The 12,500-nt window shown below is 53.6% G+C and overlaps 1 protein-coding gene across 1 annotated transcript in view; it reads right to left on the bottom strand.

Annotated features, from left to right (window-relative positions):
* Positions 1-10,653, bottom strand: part of LOC119111426 (glycerol-3-phosphate acyltransferase 1, mitochondrial) — a 15,833-nt gene extending 5,180 nt beyond the window's left edge. The window contains exons 1-9 of the mRNA XM_037235237.1: positions 10,593-10,653; positions 7,659-7,837; positions 7,213-7,335; positions 6,503-6,664; positions 5,968-6,146; positions 3,301-3,540; positions 2,521-2,705; positions 1,395-1,630; positions 729-903 (exon numbers count right to left, since the gene is read on the bottom strand). Coding sequence (XP_037091132.1) covers positions 729-903; positions 1,395-1,630; positions 2,521-2,705; positions 3,301-3,540; positions 5,968-6,146; positions 6,503-6,664; positions 7,213-7,335; positions 7,659-7,769 — 1,411 coding nt within the window. The 5' untranslated portion in view covers positions 7,770-7,837; positions 10,593-10,653. The remainder of the gene's footprint in view (positions 1-728; positions 904-1,394; positions 1,631-2,520; positions 2,706-3,300; positions 3,541-5,967; positions 6,147-6,502; positions 6,665-7,212; positions 7,336-7,658; positions 7,838-10,592) is intronic.
* Positions 10,654-12,500: the final 1,847 nt, after the last annotated feature.

Below are 12,500 nucleotides of genomic sequence, written 5' to 3'. Positions count from 1 at the left end.
ACACACCATACCGAGTCAGACGTGGCGGGGAGGTCACACGACAGCGGGTCAGATGCGGCGGGGAGGTCACACACGACAGCGGGTCAGATGTGGCGGGGAGGTCACGTACGACAGCGGGTCAGATGTGGCAGGGAGGTCACACGCCATAGCGGGTCAGATGCGGCGGGGAGGTCACACACGACAGCGGGTCAGATGTGGCGGGGAGGTCACGTACGACAGCGGGTCAGATGTGGCGGGGAGGTCACACGCCATAGCGGGTCAGATGTGGCGGGGAGGTCACATACGACAGCGAGTCGGACGTGGCGGGGAGGTCACACACGACAGCGGGTCAGACGTGGCGGGGAGGTCACACACGACAGCGGGTCAGACGTGGCAGGGAGGTCACGCACGACAGCGGGTCAGATGTGGCGGGGAGGTCACACACGACAGCGGGTCAGATGTGGCGGGGAGGTCACACACGACAGCGGGTCAAACGAACTGGACATGGGTCAGAGAAGACCACGAAAGTCAGACCGGCCGCAATACCGTGGCAAACAGCACAGAAAAGCCACTTCGAATAGCTCGCAGACTGAGCTACACGTACCAAAGTTTACTCGCAAACACTTTAACAGGCATATGACAGGAATCGAGCAGAAAAGTAGAGGCCGTTAGCTGCGGTCGGCCGGTGCTCGCCAGCCCCGGACCGCACCCGCCGCCGCTCACGTCACGCCCTCCGGCCGTGCGCTCACCGTAGACCACGTGCTCGGCCAGGGCGTTGACGGCCGAGCGCTGCTGCGGGTCGACCACGTCCAGGCCGTACAGCGAGCTGGCGGAGGTGCGCGACTCTGGCGAGGAGGAGAGTGGCGCGCCGTCTCCGGCCGGCGGCGGCGGCGGCGCCGAGCAGCGCGCCGTCGACAGGAACTCCTGCCAAATGCGTCACGAGGGTCACACCCGAACGCCGTTACGGCACCGGGCGCCCCCACCGAAGCAAGCGCCACACCTGCACGCCACCACGGCACCGGGCGTCCCCACCGAAGCAAGCGTCACACCCGCACGCCACCACAACACCGGGCGTCCCCACCGGCGCGCGCCGAGGCCACCCCGAGACCGGCTGAGAATCCGATCCGAGGACAGACAGGAGCACCCCACCTCAACGACGGCCACATACCGGTCTCACACGTTACTCCACTATTTAGGGACTCATCCATGCTATCTGCGCCACACAAGAGCCTGACAGTACGACGGCACGCGCGCGATCATGCACAACACACATATTCGCCATAAGAGCTGTGAAAGCTCCCCGCATCCCACCGCGCTCCAGCCCCGCAGACCGAGCGCCAACCTGTGGCGTCGGCGTCGCCGGCCTGCCACCCAGTCAGCCTGGCCGACAGCTGCCGGCCGGCCGGGCGACTGACCGACAGTTTGAAGGGCTGCGCCAGGTCGAGCCGCACGGCGCCGTGCCGGCCGCGCAGCACGGCCCAGATGGCCGACAGCGCGGCGCCCAGCGTCTCGGCCTGCTTGGGCCGGCCCAGCTGCTCGCTGATGAAGTTGCCGTCGACGATGCGCTCGTAGCTGATGCCGACGGGCACCACCAGCGCGTCGTCGATGCGCTGCTCGTGGAAGGCGTGCACCACGACGCTGAGCAGGCCGGCTGCAGGCGGGGCGAGGTCAGCGGGGTCAGCGGGCTGGGCGACGTCAGAGGGCTGCTGGGCGAAGTCAGCAGGGTCAGGGGACTGGGCGAGGTCAGCGGGCGGGGCGAGGTCAGCAGGGTCAGGGGACTGGGCGAGGTCAGCGGGCGGGGCGACGTCAGCGGGCTCGGGGGGCTGGGCAAGGTCAGCGGGCGGAGCGAGGTCGACGGGCGGGGCGCGGTCAGCGGAGTCGGGGGCTGGGCGAGGTCAGCGGGCGGGGCGAGGTCAGCAGGGTCAGGGGCTGGGCGACGTCAGCGGGCGGGCGGGGCGCTGGCCCGGGGCGGCGCCCAGTGGCGACGACCGACCCACCGGCTGCAGTACCGGCACAGCTCCAGACACGGACCGGGGAGGGGATCACCTGTCCACGGACCGGCGGCAGCCAGAGACGAAAGTGCGTAATACAGTCACCGGGCAGCAGCCAGGGGACACAACTGTCAAACGGCACGCAAACTGCGACCACGGGCAAGCGATACATGACGCATGAGGATGACAGCCAAGCACCACGGGCAACGCGCGTGTGTGTGTACCTGTGATATATGAGACATGTGTGAGTGTAATAAGCACATGAGCATACGTGTAAGCATGCCATATGCATGTCATGCATTATAACCTTATATACATATTAACAACATATGACGACAATACACTAACATACTATTCAAAATATATTTGGGCATAGGAAGACGAGGGCATAATCATACCAATATGGATCAGTGGTAACTGGCGGTTTCGCAGTACGCGAATAAACCATCCAGCGCCGGTCCCATCGATCTGCCCGGTACGACTCTGGACGGCCCGGTAATCATATGCCACAAAGCTGCATACATCTGGCATGTTGGGAGCAACAGCCGACCTTTCGGGCGCTTGGGTCGGCCGTTTCTAGAGCGACCTCCTTCGATGAAGAACTCCATGTTGTGACCGAGCGCCAGGGCTTCGACCATGTAGCTCTGCAGGATCGCCCGGTAAATGAGGTCCTTCGGGCCGGCGCCGTCCAGCCTGCGCTTCACGTAGAAAGCACCCAAGCGGGACAGCAGCCAGCTGAAAGCACAAAAGCCGCCCTGAACACGGCAACTATATCATGCATTAGAACAGAAATAATTGCATCTGCACGCCGGTCGATGGCCTTCTCGCAACTCATGGAGCGCCGGAGCCAGCTGTGTGATTTGTTAGGAGACTCCCTACAATCAAACTGCTTGACGTCGTAAGTTGCTTGGTGCATTAGCGAGGAACATTGTTCACATAGATAAGACAGTCATATTAGCCTTATCCCTCGGAAAAACCAGGAATAAGGCCAATACTACTGTCTTATCTTAAACATCATACTTTAAGAAAAAAATTCACTTCCGCTATTGTTTCCATAAAGGCATGTTGTCGAAAATATCAACGTAACTATATCTCCATTCTCCTGGTTTTTGCGAGGAATAAGGCTAATACTACTGTCTTCTCTGCTTGACGTCGTGGAAAACACCTAGCTCCATTTGCGCTGGCACCAGCGCGATTCACCGGGACGAAGGAGTCCCACGCCACTCACATCAGCCGCTGCACAAGCGTGACGTCACACGGGCGCCGCACCGCTGCGTCGCAGCCAGCGCGGCCCGGGGGGGTCGGCGGTGATGGCAACGGCCGCACTCACCCGAACAGCGGTATGCACAGATTGTCGCCGGCCGCCACCAGCGGCGCCTGCACGCCGAAGTTGGTCAGGGCAAAGCTGAGCAGGACGTAGTCCAGGTGGGACTTGTGCAGCGGCAGGAAGACGACAGGCGTGCCGGGGCTGGCCTGCTGCGCACGCCGCACCGCCTCCAGCTGGCCCTTGTGGACCTGCGCCGAGCTGAGCGTGCAGCGCAGCAGGTGGAACAGCGCCCAGGTGGCCACCCTGCCGGCCGAGGACGGCCTGGTCACAGCGTCCGGAGCGGGGACGGCCTGGTCGCAGTGTCCAGGTGGCCGCCCTGTCGGCCGGGGACGGCCTGGTCACAGCGTCCAGAATGGGCCCGACCGGGGACGGCCTGGCCAGAGCGTCCGGAGCGGGAACGGCCTGGTCACAGCGAACAGGACGGGCTCGCCGGCCGGCGGCAGGCACAGCTGTCACACACGGTAACCAGCCCCCATCGCAATGTCGGAAGCGGTGATCCCTGCTTTAAGAGTACATCGACAGACCCGGGCAGGTCAGCCGTACCGAGGTTATGGGAGTTAGACCTGTCATCCAACGTACTGCCTCGATGATAGAAACATTTTGATCCACAAAAGGAGCTTTCAGGCTCTGCAGATCCGAACACCGAATGATTAAACCGTAGCGCGATAAAATCACTATCACGAACTCTGGTCTCTCAACGTCCGTTCTTTTGGCCGAAGCTTGGGAAGTTGGCAGAATTATTACAGCGTAAAATTCCAACCCAGCAAAAGCAAACAGCTCTACGTCCTTCTTTCAAGAACTGCTTTTCGGTGGGCCCAATTATCTCAAGTTCGTTGTCGTTTACCATACTCCCTTTGTGAACGAAAACAACAATTGAGAGACTGTCGGGCAAATGTATCCTTTCCTTTCGCGGATGCATACAATGGCGTTATTGCAATGGAGACACACACGGATGACATGACAGGACTGGGCTCTACAAGAAAGTAGCATTAAAAGGTTGGTGAAAATCTGTTCAAACTTAAAATCATGCCGAAGTGTGCATGGTCTACAAAACACTGTCGCAAGGCTCTTCTCGCCGAACCTGTCAATTGCCTTCTACCGAGCAGTATTGAACTATGCAACCGGTATGCGCACCCTGTGCCGTGCGGCTTTCCATAGGTCTGGTACGTCACCAAATTTCGCAGAGCTGGCTGGCATGTTTCAAAAATCCCTCCCCCCCCCCCCCCCCGGAGCCAAACTTCCACACTAAAGTCACGACGATGATCAAAACTTTGGTCGCAGGTTTCATCTTGGTAGAGCAATGATTCCGCATCAGCCCTACGTTGCAACTAATCCAACATGGCCGGCAGGGGTGGAGCGGGACCAGCACAGGCCCTTGTAGATGTCACTTATGTAGACAATGTAAGGGCAGGAGGCGCACCTCACAGATATGTGAAGCTTTCGTAACTGGTAGCCTGGCCGAACCCGTCACGGCCTACGGCTACCCGTTCGGGACGGTCTGAATCCAAACCCGGGCTAGTGAGCTGAGTCAATGGCGCGCCGAGCGTAAATCGATCCGGCCGCGGCCCAACGGTTCACCATCGACCTCTGGCATCGGTCCCAATAATGGACAAAGACCTCGGGACTGCCTTCCTTACAGGTTTCTAAAACGTGACTTCCCTGCTTGCTACGGTATCACGTGATACCTAACTCACGATCGTCACTTCCGTAAACGGTTCAATGGTCCATTGTGCAGTGAACTACTGCACACCGGCCGTTTGACTGGCTTACTCGTCCAGTCAGAAAACAGTTACCGCGGTTTTTAATTTTTCAATATTCTATTTAGCTGTCTCAAGATTTATATTTCTTCACATACTACTCACCCTCTGGCTTCGCTCCACCGACAGTCAAACTCTTCTCATTGTCGTAAGTTGGCAAAAATAGAGGCAAATTCGGACGACGCCTAACGAAAAAAAGCTCCGCCGCACAAAGCTATCCCGCTGGAAAACGTTGCTCTACCCGCATACTATCAAAACATTGGCCATCTTTGCAGTTCGATGACATGAATGGTAGATTTAGAGTTTCCCGTGTAAAAGCACATGGAGGCACCAATGACCTCAAAAGTAAAAACAGATTTATATTGTGTCGCCTCTATCAGCGCCCTATATGTTTCTGGTTTTCAAGGTTTTCTGGACGACTGGTTTTCGTCGGGCACGTGCGATCCGAAGGCCACTACAGCTGTGAGCGGCGGACAGGCTAAGGGACGCGACGGCCAAACACTTGTTTTTCAATCCAATACACAGACGCGGCATGCTATCCTGATCTGAACTGCATCCAGCAGCATGACGATGCTGGCGCCATGTCCGCTAGCTTTCGGGGCTCTGTTCGCACGACAGTCACAAGACAATTCATAAGACAGTTCTATTAATCCCCCAGTCAGCAGGCAATTAGTGTTGATAACTTCAGCACGAAACAACATCGCTGGAAGCCAGGCATTAAAACGGGAACTTGTGCACAGTCACTCATACATACTCACGCATACGAACACTCCGTAAGTTCTCACTCAGCGGTGAAAGCCGAACCCAGATGCAAAGCACAGCTCGCAGCAGTGCTCGACGCCGCAATAGCCACAGTTCCGATGCACTAGTCGCCTGTACAACACCATGCAGCTAGGGAGAGGTTGGGCCGTACCTGAGGAACGCCGTGCCGATATTGGACTTCATGGCCGACAGCAGGCTCTCAGCGCGGGCGTACAGCAGACGACGCACGTGGTGCTCGGCCTCGGGCACGTCGGCCAAGCCGCGGGCCTCCAGTGTCAGCTCCAGGGTCTGCTCCAGCGCCACCTGCACGGCGTCCGCCTCCAGCACCGCCTGGCGGCCGCAGCCCGAGTCACGGGGAGCCAGTGCCGGGCGTCTGAGGGCCGGCCGCCAAGGACGACCACGCGCCGAGAGCGGGCGGAGGGGGGGGGGGGGGTCCGGCGTGGGAAGACACAGGGCCGCGGAACGCGCCGGGGACGTGGGAAGGGGCGGGAACGGCGTCTCACGGCGACACAGCCGACAGCTGTCCACACCGCCATGCGTCCCAGAGCTCGCGGAGCACGAACAGCTCGATGTGAAGCAAGCGCAGGGAAAGAGCGGCCGTGAGGCGCGACCGAAGCGCCGCTTCGCGTCCGGCTGTACGGCGGCCCGTCCGTAAGTGGCGGTGGCGGCGGCGCTGCTCTTCTCACCCGGCTGCTGACGGGCCGCGGCGGCAGGCGGATGTCGCGCGTCGCCGCGTGGCTCAGGTAGCAGAAGGTGCGCGCCAGAAAGCCGCGGTCCCGGTCCATGGTGCTGACCAGCAGCAGGTTGCGGATGCCCAGCTGCATCACCTGCGGGTCCGTGTGCGCCTTCTGCCGGCAAGCGCGGGAGAACGGTCAGCGGCACCGGGCTAACCGCACGTCACGGCTCGCTGGATCGGCATTTCATTGTCGAGATCACTGGGAAGAATCGACATTGGGCGCAGAGCAGATCTACTCACTGCGCGCACCTGGTCCCACAACCCTTTTTTTTTAGCGCGACCTGCCAGACACAGCAGTCAGCTCTCCACGTCAAGCCCGGCGGAGGAGTGTTGGGGAGAGGGGGCGGGAGGACATTTGCCTCGCCCCCGTCCAGTAGCCAGGTTGCGCAGCGGCCCGCGTGCTGGCGATAGCGTGCGCCGCCGAGTCCGGCCGCGACTTCGGCGCCACGGAGCGCTAGCGCCGAGATCACACGGTTAGCTCTTTCCCGCCAGCGCCCCGAGTGCCAATGTTAACTTGTTAAAAAGGTGGAGCCCAGCCCCTCCCCTCGGTTCCCGCATGACAGCCTGTCGCGTGCTGCGGCCGTTAGCGCTGCAGGCTAGACTGGAGCAGCCAGCACCGGAGCCGGTGCCGCCGTCGAGCAGGCCGTCCAACCAACCTACCTTGGAGTGGGGCGTGCAGCGGGCGCAGCAGCCGCCCATGTACGGGCGGTCCTCGCCGCCCAGCGCGCCCGGCTCCACCATCGGGGTCACCTTGAAGGGGGCCAGGCTGGCGCCGCTCCTCACCTGCGGCGGTGCCGGCACGGTAAGGTCAGGTCAGGTCAGGTCAGATCAGATAGCTGGGACCGATGCAGCCACGAAGACGTTAGCCCTGGTAACTCTCCCTGTGGACTGGCATCATCAGAAGACTCTGAGACCACCAGGTATGAAATCATGTATCCAAGGAGGTGTGTGGAGCCACTGATGGTGGACCTCCTACCCTGGAGCTGGGGGGCATGTAATGGCATTTGATGACAAGTTCCCACATCAAGAGAGGACAGGAGGACAAGGGAAGAGGGCAGTGACGAAGTCAATACCCAGAGGATGACAGAAACTTGACTAATCCTTACCCAGGAGGGGGCAACAGGGCACGTGCTACGGATGCCACCTTTCTTGGGCCTCGCCAGCGGTGGTCGTGGTGCCGGCACTGTGCCCTGCTGCTGGCCTCCAAACAGTGTCATCTGTGAGTTGACTGGTGATGATTGCCCAGCATGCAGTTAGTGATGATAGCAGAGCATCCAGCCAGCACCTGCACAGCACAGAGTCCAAGCATTCAATGGTGCGGAGGAGCAGTGTGCAGACCTATTCACAACACTGGGGAATACTCATTTCCATTCAACACCTGTTAGTGCACTCAGACATCCTGGGTTGAGTATGTGCCATGCCAAATGATACTGCCACTGGGCATCACATAGCCAGTGGTAATGCTTAATACTTTATAACATTGGTTGAGACATCAGTAATGCAGGGGGGGGGGGGGGGGGCATAAAAGTGGCACAGTTTGAACCTTGACTTGTGATGTCAATCATAATTCTAATTACTCATTTTTAAAATGTAATTCTAGAACCCAAGCACATTTCTGCTATCAAGTTTTCCTGGTCTAAGGCAACCATATTGTACACAATACAGAATAAGAATAAGCTTGTCACATCATTTTCCTACACCTGCAAACAACTCAAGTGACAATAACTCAGCATATGTTCTGTCAAGAGCTCAAATTGAGAAGCCTGCCATTCAAGTACTGCTTGTGGGCAATGTCAACAGGTTTGGGGAAAAAGCATGACAAGCAATCTGTGAAAATCAGAAGGTCAGAAACTTACTGAAAAGAAAATGTTGATATCGTTAGATGGTTGGTTGTTCAAAGGCCAGATAAATGCAGCTGCCAGCATTCACAGGAATTTGAAATGAGGCCCACCAAAATTCAGCACATTTTGGTGGATGACCTAGGACCTGTAGCCAGCAACCCAAATATACAGCACTTTGTGACAGAATCATAACTAAGCAAGAATGAACAGGCATAAAATATTCAACTAGATTGTGCAGCCTGAGAAATATGTGCCAGATTTATCAGACAAAATTTGTTAAAGCCTGACTTTCCCCCAGCATAATCATCAGCCAAAACAGCTGCTTCTAGGTAAACAAGCCCCTCAGGATCATGTTGTCCATAAACCCTGGCTGTGAGGCAAGGTAGCAGGTACCCTGTGTGGGTTGCCATAAGTTTATAGCACACAAATATGTGCAGTTGCACATCCAGTGTCAAATTAATTGGATAATTTGCTTTGACAATACAAATGGGAAGAGAGTGATTGCAAACCAAGAAAACCACCATGACATACAGTTTATCCATGACCTATAGTTCATCAAGTTTATAGCACATAACTATGTGCAACTAGGTATCCAGTGTCCATTAATTGAACACACTGGTTTGACAATGCAGGTGGGAAGCGAGTGATGGCAGTACAGGAAAACTACCATGATGCCATGTTCACCATTTCCCTTGCAGCTCCAGATTTCATCACACACCTTCAATGGTTTCAACAAAATGGAATCTCTTCTCATATGGTGCTAGAGGCTTAACGACTGCTGCTCAAGACAATTGTTAAGAGAAGATATAATCACCCTTGAGACACATTACTGAGCATATGTTGGCTCCACATACTCAGGCTGAAACCAATGCACTTTGGTATTGCCTCATTAAGCTTTATACATGACCATACACATAAAAATAAATAGTCTTGCATAGTGCCACTCAATGCAGGTATCCAGGACTTTTGTGGATTGGTACAGTTATATACAGAATATTCATAAGAAGTACAAAATCCACTTTTTATACAAATTTGACAGAAAAAATTATCCTAAGAACCCAAGTTTCCCTGGTGCATTGCATATTTGGAAATCATTGGTAATGTTCCAAACCTCTCGCATCAACCATACTCAGAGCACAGTTGGCCATATTGTTAAATATTAGGTGTTAGGCATCAATTCCCAAGCCCCATCTTCATGAAATCTGGTTGAATTTGGCTCAAGCTGGATAATGAAAATATAGATGGAAAATAGAATGGAAAACAGTTTAGTATTGCTGTGCAATTTGTGCAATTTGCACACATACCAAAACTGCTCAAATACCTGAGATACACAATGATATGCATTTCACTGGGATAGATTGCATTTCTGCAGGCATGACTGAACCATGCTTGACACTGATAGGCCAGGCACCAACTGAGGAGCTATTCTGAGACTTGACACTGCCTTCATCACTGGCATAATTTGCCATGCTAATAGAATAGAAGCTAGAAACATAATTCAACTTATCAGATTGATATTTTGGAATACAAAGGATCACTAACCAGGGGCAGCATTTCACAGAATCTTATTCTAGCTGTTATGATCATGGTCTAGTATGCAAGCCATGACAAGGACATTGACAGATGGTTGCAACAGCCTAAGCCCACAAAAGGATAGCAAGCTACCTAACTTCTTGCAAGATCTTTGGCTGAACTAAGCTCTGCCCAAAGCATGCTCTCAGACTTAAGCCATTTGGGTATTATGACAGCATGAGTCACCCCAGGGTGCCCAATATCCAGCCTGCAAAAAACCATTCACTGCAACAGACTTCTTCTAATTTTTGCTGTCTAGCCCATGGCTGGCCATCAAGCTTAAAGAAATTGTTCCAACTTATCAGACACCTGACCCAAACTTCACTTTTGTTGTTGAACTTTCCAAGACATATTAAAATCAGCCATGCCTTGCTGAGCAGACCTTGGTCACCAGTGCAACTACTCATTGATTATCTATTTGCCGGTGTTTGGATATGCCCCTGGTCCCAAAAAGGCAACTCATGCATCAATATTCACAATACTCAACACTCAACAAGTGGTAATGGGCGAGCACTCATCTTACTCTGGACAGAACCCCACACTCACTAATGAAATGTGACTTCCTCGTACTGTAAAGACATACAGTAAGGACAGTGCGGAAACTCAGAGGAATGAATGCTCTCATACCTGTGTCGATAAAATGCTTTACGCTTCTGAAAATCGACTACATACGATGATACACAACCATCCTCGCCTTAACCGCTATAACCCTGTGCGCCGGCACGGTTCCAAGGACTGAGGTAGAAAAGCTGCAAAGAAACATTGCACTTCCCAGTCAGCTGGCTTAGTAGGAAGCATATCTGGTAGATATTCAAGGCAATGTAATAAGCTAGTGACAAATGGAAAAGAAATGGCACCACTAAAGCATAAAAACCTGATTAAGCACATGCGTTTAGACGCTCGTACATCCAATGTTTTCACGTTTATGGCATTAGCAGCTTATTCAACTACATCCCTAGTAATGACAGAGACATAGTTTTGCATTCAGTTGGGTTAGCACTCTTATTGGCTTTAGCTTGGCTTTCTTATTCAGAATCATAAATGAAGATGTAGAGGTAAGCAACTATCTGTTTACTTTAAGTGGAAAAGATTGGCCTAGAAAACGCATTTTCCTATTGAGCAAAATTACTCCTTGATACGACACTGCTCGATTCGACATGGAACGTTTTTATGACGTTGAGGTGCTACGAAACTGACCGCGCGAAATTGCTACCATGGCACTCACTTGTAGTACTTAGCTTGCCGGGAGATAACAGTGGAGATGCTGAGCAAAATATCGTTATGTGCTCGTGTTTTGTCCCTTTCTTGTGGTGTGCTTGCATTTTCATCCGGGAGTTTAGAATGTGTAAACATCTTAGAAATTGTATTTCCAGCTCGGTCATGGTCCTACTCTTAACTTGTTAGATCATATGTCGTATTTGCATAACAACTAGAAAACATAAACTTCTCATGTTAAGTAGCGCAAAACGTGACTTGTGATCGAACCTTGCACCACTTTTTCAGAAATTTTTATTTACAGGGACATCAGCAATCACTAAACAATACACACACACAGTGGTCACACATCACGTGAGCTGGGCAGCCACCTACAAGGGTCGGCACCGGCCACCGTGTGGGGGTCGACACGGTGCGCACTGGGGCGACAACAGGCCCCTCCCACCCCGCCGTGGCTGGTGTGTGTTCATATGAGTAAGCTTGAGCGTGCTTGTGAGAGAGAAGTGGAAAAGCATGTGAACAGGAGCAGGTGTGTGTGCGTGCATGCGCGAGTGCGTGCGTGCATGCGTGTGTGTATGTGCGTAGGAGAGGGGGATGTGAACTCGCGTACACATCATGCAGTGGTGGACGGTTCTCGCTTGGTTAATATCTGTCGGTTGGAATGCACTGTTTGTCAATCTGCCATCACGCGAATATTTTTTCAGCTGTCCCCCACTTCTTTTCATATGAGTGTTGCGTATGAACTAGTTTTATAGCAAGATATTTAATTATGGTTCCAAGTGATAGTATCTTTTTCACGTGAGTAACTGCAGGTTGCGTTTCTCCATGATGTGGCTCGTATGTGGACGATTGTCATGATGCCCACATGGGGGTGGTCGTGGTCTGCATATGGATATCAAATGAGCTCGCTATCTCTAAACCACTTGGCGTTCACGATGTCCGTGGAGTTAGCGACTTATTCAGTGATTTGAAAATGACCTATATTTTGCAGAATCATGTGATCTTCCAGGTCAAAAGCTGGATCAAAGAACGGGGAACTCAATATCACTCAACAACTACTGCCCGATTCGAAAATTGCAAGCATCAAAACATTCACAAGCGCAAAAGATAGCGTCCGTCAAAATGCTATGATCTTTTAAGATAACCTTTCAAGGTTAATCGCGGGCTCGAAGGACGAAGACCTCAATATCATCCAAAAGCTACTTGCAGATTTTAAACATACAAATGTCAGAATATTCACCACAGAAAGAACTAGCGTCCGTCAAAAAGTTCTGACCTCTCAAGGTCAGCCTTCAAGGTCAAACGTGGGCTCAAAGAACG

Source organism: Pollicipes pollicipes, unplaced genomic scaffold (genome assembly GCF_011947565.3).
Source record: "Pollicipes pollicipes isolate AB1234 unplaced genomic scaffold, Ppol_2.1 Scaffold_7261;HRSCAF=8764_pilon_pilon_pilon, whole genome shotgun sequence".
NCBI lineage: Eukaryota > Metazoa > Arthropoda > Thecostraca > Pollicipedomorpha > Pollicipedidae > Pollicipes > Pollicipes pollicipes.
The sequence above is the reverse complement of the archived record's forward strand: the minus strand, read 5'-3'. Positions and strand labels throughout refer to the sequence as shown.